A 15,378-nucleotide genomic window follows, 5' to 3' on the forward strand; every position below is an offset into this window, starting at 1 on the left:
GCCTCTAACACCCATTTCCTTATGGTCCACCCCTGTTGAAACGGCAAGTTTCCTTGGACTCCCGTTAGAGGATATTGATGACAATTTGTGATCGGTCGCGGCTATTAGGTGGGGCGAGTATTGCTACAACAACAACAACAACAACATACGTAAATTTGAGTATCAATGTTTACGTCATCGCAGGATCAGCATTGTCAATTACAAGTGTGAGTGTATTAGTAAAACTATCAGCGTTTCTTGTAGGGAAGTAGATGAATATCGCAAAAATTATAAACTGACCTATTATTTTTATCATCTTTATAAGGCCTCAAAAACTTCGCCAAAAGATGGCACAAGGGTTTTAAAAATTTCAAAGAATATGGCAGGGGAGGTTCCCAACTGATTTTGACAACAGCTGTCATTTTGTAATTATGCTAATTTTTTCTACGTTTCTAATCATTTCATACAGTAAGGAAGAACTTTTCTGAGTAATTTGGTACTTTACTCTTTATCATAATTTATTAAATAGTGTTTTTCATTAATTTAATAAGAATTATATGGATTTGTGATGAAGTGATTTATTTGATAAGTGTGAGACTTTGTTCGGTGCCAGTTAGTGGTAGAATACAGTTTTCAATGTACATACAAACATTCATCCCAAAGTTCTAGCAAAGCTGGAAAGATAAGAAAAGATAGCAACAAAAACAACTGCTGATGTGGAAAACAAAGGCAGAATTTGCAGAGGGAAGCAAATAAGAAATCAATAAATTTGACTAGACATCCTCGGAAAATAGATATACGTGTTTTGATTTGAAAATCGCAAATAAATATTTGAAAAAAGTAAAGAACGAAAATAGGCAGGTGATTAACACTTAACTCGAGCTACATATGCCTGCGAATGCGCCAGCTTCCGCAACACAAAACGAAGAGTCCAATATACTAAGGCAGCTGGTGGCAAAGTCCCTGTGCAGTTAGCTTGACGTTTGGAGACTGGCACACAAGCAGTAAATAGTCCGAGGTGTTTGTAAGGAACCAACTTTGTTGTTCTTAACGCCGCCAGTGCATACTAATACACATTGCAAACAACGTATATATATAGCGCAGATGTCATCTACTAACAATCAATCGTTGGTACAAGTTGAAAATGTCGACTTAATCAGTACGCTATCTGAAGATGAAGCTGTAGCAGCAGCAGCCGCTGCAGTTGCAGCAACGAATATTCAGGATTTTGGTACATCAGTAGGTTCAATGAACGTCAACAAGCTCGTAACACAAGTAGAGGTAAGATTATTATTGATAATTAAAAAATGCAAGCACATTTATATAAACATATCTATCCATGTATTAGTGTATGTGTATGTCAATGGTTTTGTTCATCCAACCTTCCTTGTTTCCTCACTTTGTTAGATTTTATTTCATCACAAACTTAGTCCAGCGTCTTCGCCCTTGGAAGCCTCTGTTGTTGTGTTGACAGTGCTTTGCTCCATTCAATGGGGGCGACTACTCACAAATGGTCATCAAAGTCCTTTAACGGGAGTCAATGAAAGTAGCAGTTTCAACAGAAGTAGGGAGATTGGTGTTAGAGGCGTAGGTTCAGCATTACAATTGAAAGGATGGTTGGTGCATGTGGGGACACATCGCATGCAGGACATACGTATGTCGGAGTGTAAGTAAGAGTGTCTATTACAATATCCTGAACGAAGTGGTGGCAGTGTGATTCATATCTCCTTTGGTTGTTGTTCTTGTTGGTACTCTCCTTACTTCTACTGCAAGAGTACGATAGTGTATATTGATAACGGGGCTAACCACGAGCGTCCAGGCAAATGCGTTTTCAGAAACTGAAGATTTTGCCTAGGGCCTGAACGTGAGAGTATTATAGACTGTTACCCTAAGATTTTTGGGAGACTAACAGTCGGTAATGCAACACCATCGACGTGAACGACGTCCAAGTCGTGAACAGAGTGGCAGTGAATGCAGGTGATAAGATGTTTATTTCAGAAACTAGTTCGTCTATTGAAGGGCCAGGTCCCGTTGCCACTATCGTGCAGTCGTCGGCGTCGGAAGCGATAGTAACTCCTTCTGGGGCGAAAGGAGTGTCGATATGTAGAAATTAACCCCATGTAATTTCTGGAAGCCCCTAATTTTATTTGAGATACAGAATTGCGTAAACGTATGGTGAAATGAGTTGACACAGCTAATTCCTTCCTTATCCAGTCTAAGTTTAAGGCATTCCGGTAAGTGAACTATCCACATCTCCTTGATTGTTTAGTGAAGAAAACTCGTCTAACGTCAACATCACTGGGGCTCAACCTTATTGAAACTGTCAGTTCACGTGGCTTCCATGAAAGTTATTTATGTCCATCCAATCTGTGACCTCGTTGTTGTTGTCAACTCTCCGCTGAGAATATCGTAACCCCAAAGCCTTTGGGATAATCATTTGCTGAATATGATTCTGGAAAGGTTAGGTTCTTTCCCAAGTGTCGTATTGTTAAGACCGATGGTGTCAATGTAGTGGCATACGCCAGTAATTGCAGTCTCTGTAGTTTGTATAATTTTATTCAGCCTAAAAATAAGGAAATAGCACGAAAAGTGGTCGTCAGAAATTTCACACAGTTTCGAAGGTGAAGAAAAGTCCTTCCCAATTTTGACTTAGCTGGTGCTGTTGTTCGACGTCTTTCCAACAATATACAAGACTTGTTTGTTTTGTGAAACGGGACCCAGTTCGCAGTTTTCATTCTTACAGGCACTACTTCCGGCTAAAGTCCTCGTTCTGTCAAAATTTTTTAAAATAACATTTGCAGGCTAATATAGCTCAATCCTTTCGCATTTTAATGGTTGTTGTTGTTGCAGCGATAAGGTTACTCCCCGAAGGCTTTGGGGAGTGTTGTCGATGTGATAGTCCTTTGCCGGATACAGATCCATTACGCTCCGGTAACACAGCACCATTAAGGTGCTAACCCGACCATCTCGGGAACGATTTATACGGCCACAATAAACTTTCAGGCCAACTCTCCCTCCCCACCCCCAAGTTCTATGAGGAGTTTGGGGTCGCCAGAGCCTCGTCTGTTAGTGAAACAGGATTCGCCACGGATAGGTAAGGTTGACGATTTGGTTTTGGAGAAGCTATATATTGCGCTGGCAACCTGAAAGTGTTGCGTTACACATCCCCTTGAATCTGGTATTTTAGTCGCCTCTTATGACAGGCATACCTACCGCGGGTATATTGTGACTCCCTAACCCGCTGGGGCCATTTTAATGGTCTTAATTACAAATTTCGCCCATAGCATCTCTTGGATTGTGGTAATATCAGCCTTTTCTTTCAAAAAGTTGCCAAGCGGGCAACGGCGCCATGAACCACATAAATGGTCAGGGCCTCAGGTTCATGCCCCCACATGCTCGTGGTAGAACTTCAAATATTTGCAATGATTGCATAAAGGTCTCGTTATTCTATCCTCTTCAAGGTTTTCATTGCAGTAGGGTCTTACAAGATGGGTTTCAAACCAGACGCACAGGTTTTAGAGTGGCCCTTAGAAAAATATCCTCGCTGCCTAAAGTGCCTGTACAAAAACCGACCTAAGGATCAGAAGCTTTCCCCATCTGCGTGAGCTTCCATCCCCAACATCGCGACCAAGGTTTTCTCCGCTAAAAGCTTAGAATGCACATAAGGCGGCTGCTGTAGGACATACAAGCTTGCCGACTTTAGTGCTAGAATGAACACTAGCTTCCAGTTTTACCTAAAAATGGAAAAAAAAAAAATATTTGTCAATGTTGACCGCAAAAATTTCTATTCTGGATCTGCGCTGGATATGGTTTCAGCCAATTGATAATTTAATTGAAAATTCAGCAAGATTACCTTTTCGTTTACGGAGAAGCTCTTTGATGATTTTAAGTATAGCGTTCATCTTAAATAATTTCATTTTGAAATATTTATCCTTGGAAGATTTGCGTTTATTACTTAATGGGTCTGTACTTTTCATTTTAGGACAATTCCGCTCGAAAAATTCCTTTGCATTGTGCTATAAAGATAATATGATTAAAGGATTTGAAGAGATTAAATAATGAAAAGATAAAGAAAATACATACTGTTATATTTAAAAACATGCTTCCAAATGCAAATATTCACATTTGTATTTGTTTTCTTTTTAATCCATAGATAAACACAATAGGACTGAACAAAACAAAAAAGAAAAAGAGAAAACCAAAGAAAAAGTCACGACGAGAGCAAATTTTGCTATCAGTCGACGATGAAGACGACGAGCACACCAATGATACCAACGATGATGATAATGATGAACAAAGTAATGCGGTGGATGTATCTGTTGAGGATGGGGCAAGCGCCAACAGACATATTACACATGCTCGTGGCAAAACAGTTGCTCGCTATACCGATTCCGATGGTGACGATGAAGCTGATAATGAAGTTGCGAGCAGCAATGGCGTTGCAAATATTGAGAGTGACTTTTTTAATTCGCTCAATGGGCACTCGCAATATAATCAAGCAAGCTATTGCAATCAACAACAAAACCAGCAACAGCTTCTGTTATTAGAAGAAAACACAATGACGCACAATAATAGCAACAATTACATTTCACTCTCACCACCCAATACACCATCACTAGCCCTAGCGCTGAGTAATGGACTCGACTGTAACAAAACTGCTCAGCATCAACCTACAATGAGTAGTGACGGCAGTCAAAGTGGTACAGGGAATGTCAGTAGCACTAGTAGTAGCGCGAGTAGCGTTAGCGTTAGTGGGAGTAATCTTAGCACACGCAGTACACCGAAATATGACAGTCAAACAACATCTCCAGTACATCAAGCAAATTTATATCGACATACGTTGTCATCATCATCGACACCACCACCACCCGTAGCGACTACAGTGACATCGCGTAATTTTAAACAAACGAAATCAAATCAGCTGGTAGCTTCATCAATACAACATCGGCAGTACGACAGCGGAGATGATGGTGATGAGATTTGTTTAGTGCCAGAAGTTGATTTTGAAAGTGGTTCCATTATGGATACGTGCAGTGATAATCGAGAGTCACAACCGTTGCTAGGGGGGCATGGGCATAGTAGTGGCAGTGGAGCTCATCATGAACAGGCGGTTAATATATTTATGGGTAAGTGTACATAATTAAAAATAAAAATAAATAGAAAATCATTATTCTGCACATTATGTGAAATCCGCCCTAAAAAATTTATATATACATGCACATATAGAGATAGGCATTGTGTGTCAGCATTACACTGCACATTAATATGAGCATACGATTATTATATTTGTTTGCTTTTACCATAAGTGTAATAGATTGTAGTTATCTGTGTACATTCAACTGTATTGTTGTTTTTTTTTTTTTTTTTTGCATTGTGGCTTCGTTTTGACCTACATACGTCACATCGCAGGGCTCCATTTACCGACGTTTGAAATAAATATATGCACTTTTTCGCGCATGGCTGAGAACTTTTGTGCTATCTATGGCTTCTCAACGTCAAAGTTGGAATTCCCCTTGGCTTCTCGTATCCATTCAGTAAAACTTTTGTTGTAAAGTTTTGCCACTGCCCATGTACTTTGGTGATTTTTGTACCACTCGCTATTTTTTTGTATTCCTACTACATTTGTCACTGCATAGAATGAGTCACTGTAATTGTTTATTTTTTTGTTATTAAATAAAATTCAACTTGTGAGTCGTCTTTTTTAATGATATAGACTTTTAAAATGATATAGACTGTGCTCTAATTGGCACTTAAATGTCTACATTTTCCTACCTAATGTACAACACCTAGTTTTTTCTTTATGATAAACAGACAGACTCAACTGATAACTGGCAATAAGCAACGACCTACAGCTTCTCAAATCCCATTGTAAACCTCACCTACTGGGGTCGAATCCCATTTATCTAGCAGATAAGGCTCTGACGACCCGAAATCGTTTCCAAGATGGTCGGGCTGTTACCTTAACATTGCTAGTGAGGACATTGTTGTGACTTTGTTGCTTAAATCTTCGGATTCATCTCCCTGATGACATCCTTAACTTCTAAACGAAAATTGCGTTGAAGGAGCCCACTCATAAAAGTTATTGTATTTCGCAGAGCTTGGATAATATCCGACTAACTATGGCCGTTAAGCCGCTCTTTAAAAAAAAGTAGCTCACCCCAAGTGCTTATATAATAAGGAGCTGAAATTACAGCTTAAAAATTCCTTTTTGGTATTTTGAGCTCTTTTTTGAGTGTTACTTGCACAAATTATTGCCTACTTTTGAGCGCATCTCAGATAAGATATATGCATTTGTTTGTGCGTTTTCTCTCCGCTGCGTGTACGTACATATGTGTAGACATAATGATTGATTCGTTTATGTAGATACAAGTGACTGTCTGCTTTATTGTTGTTGTGACTTCATTTACTTAGCATCAGACTAGGGATGTGAGTATTGTAGGGATTTACTACACGTTGTTATGAAATACTTGTTATTGTTAAAAACTTTAATTTTTCTTTAAAAAACGAGTTTCAAGTTTTTATATTTCATGTTATTTTTTGATGTGAAAAATATATATATGGTTTTTGAATTGATTATTGAACGAATATAATTATTAAAAATATATCGTGATTATTTAATTATAAAAACTTATTGCACAAATATAGATGAATTGAATATCCATAATATATTCATAAAATGTGGTGGTTTCTGCCAAAACTTTACGATTTCATGTGATTGGTCTGAAGATAAAGTAACACCGGAAAGCCTTCTAGAAATATTGATTGTATGGATTGCTGGCCGTTTGTTGTATATGTATATCTAATATTCCGTTTTGAGTAAAAATTTCAGCTTAAATGCGCAAGGATTACGTTTAGAAATATTGATTGTATGAATTGCTGGCCGTTTGTTGTATATATCTAATATTCCGCTTTGAGTAAAATTTCCGCTTTGAGTAAAATTTCAGCAGGATTACGCTCTTCGGCTCCTGGCGGGGTCGCCAAATTTTATGAATATACTATGGATATTCAATTCATCTATATTTGTTCAATAAGTTTTTATAATTAAATAATCACGATATATTTTTAATAATTATATTCGTTCAATAATCAATTCAAAAACCATATATATATTTTTCACATCAAAAAATAAAATGAAATATAAAAACTTGAAACTCGATTTTTAAAGAAAGATTAAAGTTTTTAACAATAACAAGTATTTCATAACAACGTGTAGTAAATCCCTACACTACTCCCCTCTTCCAAACTGTTCCATATTTAACAAATTAAATGTAACTCTTTTTGTTTTATTCAAACAACTATAGTTACTCGCATCCAAATATGCAGGTTTAATTCTGTCTATAGAAATATTCATGAATTTATTATAATAATTAATTTTGAACCACTTTGGTGTTTTCTCTATTACCTCAAATGGTCCTTCATATGGCTCTTGTAAACCGGTTCTCTTTCTATCAACTCTAACTAATACAAACTTGCAATCATTTAAATATTTTGGAACATAAACTAGTGAATTTTTATGATGAGATATGTTTGATGCACAATTCTTTAAATTTTGTTTTAATTTTAACAGAACATCAGATGAGTCAAAGTTATTTTCAGATCGAACTACCATTTGCGAAGGAAGTCTTAGATTTTCCCCATATACCATCTCTGCAGCTGTAGATTGAATGTCTTCTTTATAGGATGATCGCAAACCTAACAACACTATAGGTAACTCCTCATACCATTCAGCTGCACTTCCACTTGCCATAATTGAAGCTTTAAGTTGCCTATGAAAGCGTTCAACTATTCCATTAGCTTGCGGATGATAAGCAGTGGTTATGATTTTATGACTTTCTAATAGTTTTGAGACCTCTGTAAAAACCTGCGATGTAAATTGCGATCCCTGATCAGTTGTAATTGTCAACGGAACTCCAAATCGTGATATATACTCACGAAAGAAAGTTTCTGCCACATTTTTCGCGGAAATATTTTGAAGAGGATATGCTTCCGGCCAACGAGAATTCCTATCTATTAAAGTTAATATAAATCTAAAATCATGTGATGGAGGAAGAGGTCCACCGATATCTAAATGTACACGTTCAAAACGCCCTTTTGGAATTGGTATTTTCGAAACTTGCGATTTTGTATGTCTATAAATTTTACTTTTTTGACAATTAATGCATTCTTTCGCCCACTGGTTTACATCTTTATTCATTCCTGGCCAAAAATATCTATTAGTGATTAACCGGCGTGTTGCTTTAATACCAACGTGGGCTATACCATGTAATTTCTCAAACACTAATTTTCTTAACACTTGAGGTTTATATGGCCTTGTTAAATTAAGTGATGTCACACACCAAATTTGAATATTTAAAAATGGAACTGATATTAGTTCTAATTTATGTCTACAATTTAGATTTTCTACTAATGATTTTATTTCATCATCTTTTCCTTGTTCAATAAATAACTCTTTTAAATTTACATAAATGGTTTCTAACGTTAAAACTTCGGGTATCCTTGACAACGCATCCCCTAATTCCCCTTTTATGTATTTAATGTCACTAGTAAATTGGGATATGAACTCCAAATGTCTTGTCTGTCTGGGACTTCGATCTACCTTTGAATTCAATGCAAATGTAAGTGGCTTGTGATCCGTATAAACCGTAAAAGATCTACCTTCCAACCAATGTTTAAAGTGTTTAATAGTTAAATAAATAGCGAGTAACTCTCTATCAAAAGTACTATATTTACATTCAGACGGACTAAGTTTCTTAGAGAAGAAAGCTAACGGTTCTTTAGTATTGTTGATTTCCTGTTGAAGAACTCCTCCAATAGCCCTATTTGATGCGTCTACAGCAACAGAGAGAATTGCTTCACTGTTGAAATGTGTTAACAATGTTTTCTTAGCAAAACTCTCTTTTACTTTCTCAAATGCCTGCAATGTTTCATCAGACCAATCAAGTACCTTATCTTTGCTCTTCGATGCCTTTGTTATCATGATGTGTATTGGGCCTAGCATTTCAGCAAGCTTTGGTATATACCTATGGTAAAAATTAACCATTCCCACAAACTTTTGCATTTGTTTGATTGACATTGGCCGTCCAAAATCAAGAATTGATTGAATTTTCTCCGCTGATGGTTGAATACCTTCAGACGATATGTTGTAACCTAGTAAATTAATTTTACCTACTCCAAAAACCCACTTAGATGGCTTGATATTCAATCCGTACTTATCTAAACGTTGAAATAGTATATTAGAATGTTGTAAATGTTCTGATTCATCTTTACTAGCTATCGGTATGTCGTCCAAATAAACAAATATAAAATCTAAATCGCGTAACACTCCATTTATAAACCTTTGGAATGTTTGCGCTGAATTTCGTAATCCAAAAGGCATTCTGACGAATTCGAACATTCCAAAAGGTGTGGTTATGGCAGTCTTATGAATGTCTTCTTCCGCAACAGGTATCTGATGATAAGCCCTAACCAAATCTATCTTTGAAAATATTGTTTTATTTTTTTTTTTTCTTTTTTTTTTGTTTTTTTGTGAACCTTTTTCAAAATGTTTCATTCTCCGCGTGAAACGGGCGCGGGAGATAGACAAAACAGGTCTCTTATAGATATAGAGGATCCATGTGAGTTCTTTTCAGAAAATATACCCAATCCTTACGATAGGAATGAAATTTGTGCCACTTCGGTAAAATTACCGCAAAACAAAAAAAAAAAAAAAAAAAGTGTAGTGATTTACTACACGTTGTTATGAAATACTTGTTATTGTTAAAAACTTTAATTTTTCTTTAAAAATCGAGTTTCAAGTTTTTATATTTCATGTTATTTTTTGATGTGAAAAATATATATATGGTTTTTGAATTGATTATTGAACGAATATAATTATTAAAAATATATCGTGATTATTTAATTATAAAAACTTATTGAACAAATATAGACGAATTGAATATCCATAATATATTCATAAAAAGTATCACTTAGTGTCACTAATATTCGTCACAATACATATTTAGATTGTGAATAAGATTTATGCTATTTTTTATTAGCTTACTAATTTAAACTCTCTATTGCTTAGAAGCGAAGTTGTGCATGGCTGAAGCTCTTATGTCGTACTTTTTGATTTTTATTGATTCATTTAAATATTTATTGCCCATTAGAATTCGACCAGTGGTCATTCATCCGCCGAGAAAAATTCTCAATTTAATTTCACTTATTTTTTTTATCACTTTCATCTTCTTAATGTTATTTGAAAAGTATAGTTTGTATGGGGTGTGTCCTCCCCTTTCTTCTAAAATCCCTAACGTCTTGTTTTCAGTAGGAATATATTGATGACATAAGCAATTCATATGCGATGTAAAGTTGTAAGTTGTAAGTTGTTTTGAAGGTATAACACACAATTTTCCTATAGATATCTGTTCGAAACTTCAGTAACGTAGCGTACAGATTCCATTTTTTTGAGATGTGCCACGCAGTTTCTAGTTTGTTGGAAGGTGCCACACCCACTGTCTATTTTTAGTAAACATTTTTATAATGAACAATTTTGCGGGGGAGATATGCGATACAAGAAGACCTGGACTCGCTATACAAATGGTTATGCCTTAGAAAACTGAAATTAAATGTCGAAAAAACTAAGTTCATGATATTTTGTAAAAACACTAATATCATAAGTAACAATAGTTTAAATAATATTACGCTGAAGGTAAAAAACGTGGAAATCCAAAGAGTAGACAAAATTAAGTATTTAGGAGTTTTGATTGATGATAATCTAAATTTTGGGGAGCATGTAACTTATCTGGAAAGGAAAATTGCACAGAAAATAGGCTTCATGTATAGAACATGTAAACATATCAGTCAAAGTCATAAAATATTGGTATATCGTTCAATTATTGAACCACACTTTATTTATTGTCCTACTATTCTGCTATTAAGTAATGATATATATATTAAGAAACTTCAAATACAGCAAAACAAGGCAATGCGATTTATTTTAAAATGTCCTCCAAGAACGCCAAAAATTGTAATGCTCAATAGATTAAACTGGCTTAGTATTAAACAGTCAGTTAGTTATTTCACATTGAAATTTATACACCAACTTAGGTTAGGAATGTTACCGAATTACCTGAGTAGTAAAATACATTATAATCATGAAATCCACAATTATGGAACAAGAAATTGCAATAATATAAGACTGCCTAGAATAAGAACTGAGTTCGCCAAAAGGTCTCTTGAATATTTAGGGTATAAAATGTATAATGAGTTACCTTCTGATTTGAAAGACTGTGAAAATATTAGTAAGTTCAAAGAAAAATTATTTTTATATTGTACGTCACTAAATGTGACATGAGTATTTATGTTTAATCTCTTATTTTAACCTAAACTAGGTCTTAAAGACCGTAATAATAAATAAATAAATAAATAAAATAAATAAAATAAAATTTCAGTAGTTTGAAATTGATAACATAAAAACTTGTTCTGAGCTTCACTAATTTTGTGAGAGCAGCTCCAGACACATACGATTTAGTTTGTAAGTTTGTCGATAATATCGTCGCTCCCAATGAAAATTAGAATATTTCAAATTCCCAGTGGAAGACTGGCATGTTTGACTATTTTCGTGAAAAACGAGAACAGTTTGTTATTCGCGTCGAAAACTAGGGAAAATATGTAATAGAGGTTGTATCATGCATTATAATTTTGTCCAATTCGGTGTTGTATGTATTTTATTGAATCATAACCTATACCCTCGGCGCAGTCCGCATGGATAAAATACAACATAATGTAGAAAAAGTTCCGAAATGATTCCGAACATAGTCTCTAACTGGCCCAAACAGTCCCGAATTTATCCCAAAAATCCTCTCGAAATGAGCCTGAAATAGCCACAATATCACGACGACGAAACAACCCAAATGAATTCGTGAAGTGATCCGCAAATGGCGTATGCGGAAATAGTCCCGAAATTATCCTGTAAGAAGCCTGAATATTGGCAACTTTTCTGCAAGTTATGTATGGATATATGGATTATTCCATATCGAGATGACCAGCTGTTGCCTTTCTGACTCAATCACACCAGGACGGCATTCTTTAGAACTTGGCTCGCAGATAGCTTATACTCAAGAAGGATATACTGGGAAAATTTTTTTAATGCGGGAGTCTTAAAATTAAATTATTCCGAAATTTATACCAAGAAGTCGCGGAAAGATCCTTAACCAATCCCGTAATAAATGATGTATATTGGAACGATTTTCCGTCATCCATTGTCAAATTTGGTTTTGAGACAAACCGGTTTCGGCGTTGTGCCATCACCAAATTCGCTAAAATAACAATAAAGGAAAATACCAAATCTAGCAGGCAAACAGTTAGAAAAGCGGAAAGGGATTTTTAAAATATGAGTTGGAAAGCTTATACTCGAAGAAGGATGAGACAAAAGCCGAGTTATTATCTATCCATTTAATATTGTCAGAACAACTACCTACGACTGAATTAATGTAATGTTTCGACCACATTAAGACAGAGGTCGATCATGAGCTAGAACAAAAATACAGGTCGATGAACCGAAAATTGAACAAGCTGGCAGGACGACGAGAGGGTAACCAAAACCAAAAAACACCAGTTTCATGACAAGTTCGTTAACCTCACAACAGTGGCCATTACGAAGGATGAGGCACAACTTCTCGAAACGGGCCTGAAGCACAATATCATTGACCAAAATACAGTAAAAAAAACGAAGCAAGCGATTGTAGATGCGGAGATCGCAATATCATTGATACCACAGGAAGAACAGGAGCGCGCAAGACACATGTGCAGGGAAATCATAAAAAAGGAGGTGAAAGTACAGGAAGGACAAAAATCTAATACAGAGGAGAAAACAATAAAGAATCTACGGCATAATCTAACGAAAAACAATATTGTCACAACGAAAGCGGACAAAGGAATCACCACTGTGCTAATCGAAAAAGAGAGATATATATCCAAAACCGAAGATCTCATAGAGGAGATGAAACGTCGTCGAATGAGAGGATCCCACAGATGAATACCAAAAACAAATCAAAGTTGCTATAAAAAATGCAACAAATATAGTAGATTCTAACATGGCACATAGATTGGTCGAAATGAACCCTTCGGCTCCTCCACTGATTGCGTTACCAAAAATCCACAAGCTGGACACGCCAATGAGGCCCATAACTAATTTTAAATCGGCACCATGTTACAAACTGTCCAAATATTTAAAAACGATGTTGAAAGATACTCTGGAGCTAAGGAACGACTTTGCAATAGCTAACACAACAGAACTAATAGAGAGAATCAACTATCTAGACCTCACAATAAATATTGATAAAGAAGCCAACAGATTTAACTATGACATATATAGAAAACCAGCGGCGACCGACACAATAATACATAATACCTCAAATCACCCCAACAGCATAAAAATGCATCATTAAGGCACTTGGTACATAGACTTGAAAGAACACAAGAGGAATGTTCCCCAGCAAACATCAATAAAACAGTTAGGGTTCTTCACATACAAGCAAAAGGCCGACGTCTCAACGTACTCAAAAACATGGAAATCTACAAACAGAAAACATTCGACGGTAGAATAATAAACAAACAGATAAACACAATTTCTGACACAATATTCGAGCCTTTAAAACTTGTTTACAAGAAACAAAGTAATCACACAGGTACAACAGACAAACACACAACAACAAATAAGCACAAAACAATTAACACACCAAAACAACAAACCCATAAAGAAGGTCAAACGACAAAAATTACGGATTTTTACCTACCCCAGTCAGCCATACAAATCGATTAGTAAACCACCCTCGGTTCTGAATGAACACACAGCACATACACATAACTAAATATACACAAGCATCAATTTTGACAATACCTGCGCATGTACCGACGAACAGGACAAACGACGACAACAGATCAGAACGAAAATTGACACTGATGTAGGCACAACGCCGAAACCGGTTTGTCTCAAAACCAAATTTGACAAGGGATGACGGAAAATCGTTCCAATATACATCATTTATCCACCCTGTCGGAAAATGAATAAAACAAGATAAGTCAATCCCGTAATAGTTCCGGATTGATCTCGAAAAAGTTCAAAAATAGTCCCGACATAGCCCTCAATTCAATTTCGAAATTATCGCAAAAATAATGTCGAAATGATCCGAAGATATCCTGTAAAAGTACAGATACAGAGAAATTTCCGTTGTGATCCTTAAAAATTTGCGCAGTCATCCAAAAATAGCTCCCAAATAATCATATCATATTGGTGAGAATTAAAGTTATTCATAAAAGGGTGAAAGGGAGCTTGCAGGGGGAGGGACCGTGGCGCGTCAGTGCTTACCTTTCGTAAATTTCTATACCATATGAACACGTTCTAAACTGGTTCAGTTGTAGATTGTTCTGATATAGTCACAGCCTTTGATTAATAAATATAAAAATCTATCGCTGTCTCCTATTTTTACTGCAGCGAACTTAGCGCTGGGCGAATAAAATTAATGTACAGAGAAACCTCTCCTGTTGTTGTTGTAGCAGTGCTTCGCCCCATCCAATAGGTGCGACCGATCAAAATTTGTCATGTCTAACGGGAGTCCAAGGAAACTTGCTGTTTCAACAGGGGCGGACCATAATGAGAGGGGTGTTAGAGGCGGTGGTAGAAACCTCTCCTAACGGGCACCTATATTATGCAGACAACTCCCCTGGTCGGACCATATGCGCTCAATCAAGTTTAAGAAGCGTCACAGTGTGATGCGCATAGAATGCGATTGTCCAATTCCATAGTCCTACGATGAGGACCAAACTCAAAAATCGCTTCAAGAACCGTTGGCCGATGTTACAAAATAACTATATCGTCTTCGAAAATACTAGAAGTTTTCAGGGACCCATCACACTATTTGCTTCTAGACCTGAAAATGTGATTTGACATGATTTTTGACAGCTCGCAGCTCAACGCTTAGATAAACATATTTCCTGCTTCCTATTCCAGCCTCACCGCCTGGTTGTGAATAAAATAGTTTAAGCTACTGCATTTTGCGCAGCTTTCTTTGAGGATATCTTGGTTTGGTCACGGATTCGACTTTCGCTTGAAATACACTTTACTGATATGCCAGCTTGTACCATTTCCTTGTTGCCGGGTCGACACAGTATACCATAGACCAGTGTGCTTCCATCGGAGTATACGTGTTTTGTACGACATTCCCACCTTTCTACCTCTATTGGGGCTCTAAAATCTAAAGCTGTGTTCTTGAAATAGAAGACATGTGAGTAACAACAATTTTAAAATAGCTACCCACACCCATGAGCGGACACATCTCTTGGACGGACACGAGTTGGTTGACGATTAGTGTCTGCCTAAGGGAGGTTTCACCATACTCTATGTGGGATGCACAGTTAGTA

General features: G+C 36.4%; 1 protein-coding gene across 1 annotated transcript in view; it reads left to right on the plus strand.

The window, feature by feature from the left end:
- The first annotated feature begins 237 nt into the window (after positions 1 to 237).
- The window catches only part of Pi4KIIalpha (phosphatidylinositol 4-kinase II alpha), an 84,024-nt gene continuing 68,883 nt past the window's right edge, over positions 238 to 15,378 (plus strand). Inside the window, exons 1-2 of the mRNA XM_067759135.1 lie at positions 238 to 1,260; positions 4,133 to 5,105. Of these exons, the coding sequence (XP_067615236.1) occupies positions 1,084 to 1,260; positions 4,133 to 5,105 (1,150 nt within the window). The 5' untranslated portion in view covers positions 238 to 1,083. The remainder of the gene's footprint in view (positions 1,261 to 4,132; positions 5,106 to 15,378) is intronic.

The sequence above is a fragment of the Eurosta solidaginis genome, chromosome 1 (assembly GCF_040869045.1).
Source record: "Eurosta solidaginis isolate ZX-2024a chromosome 1, ASM4086904v1, whole genome shotgun sequence".
Lineage (NCBI taxonomy): Eukaryota > Metazoa > Arthropoda > Insecta > Diptera > Tephritidae > Eurosta > Eurosta solidaginis.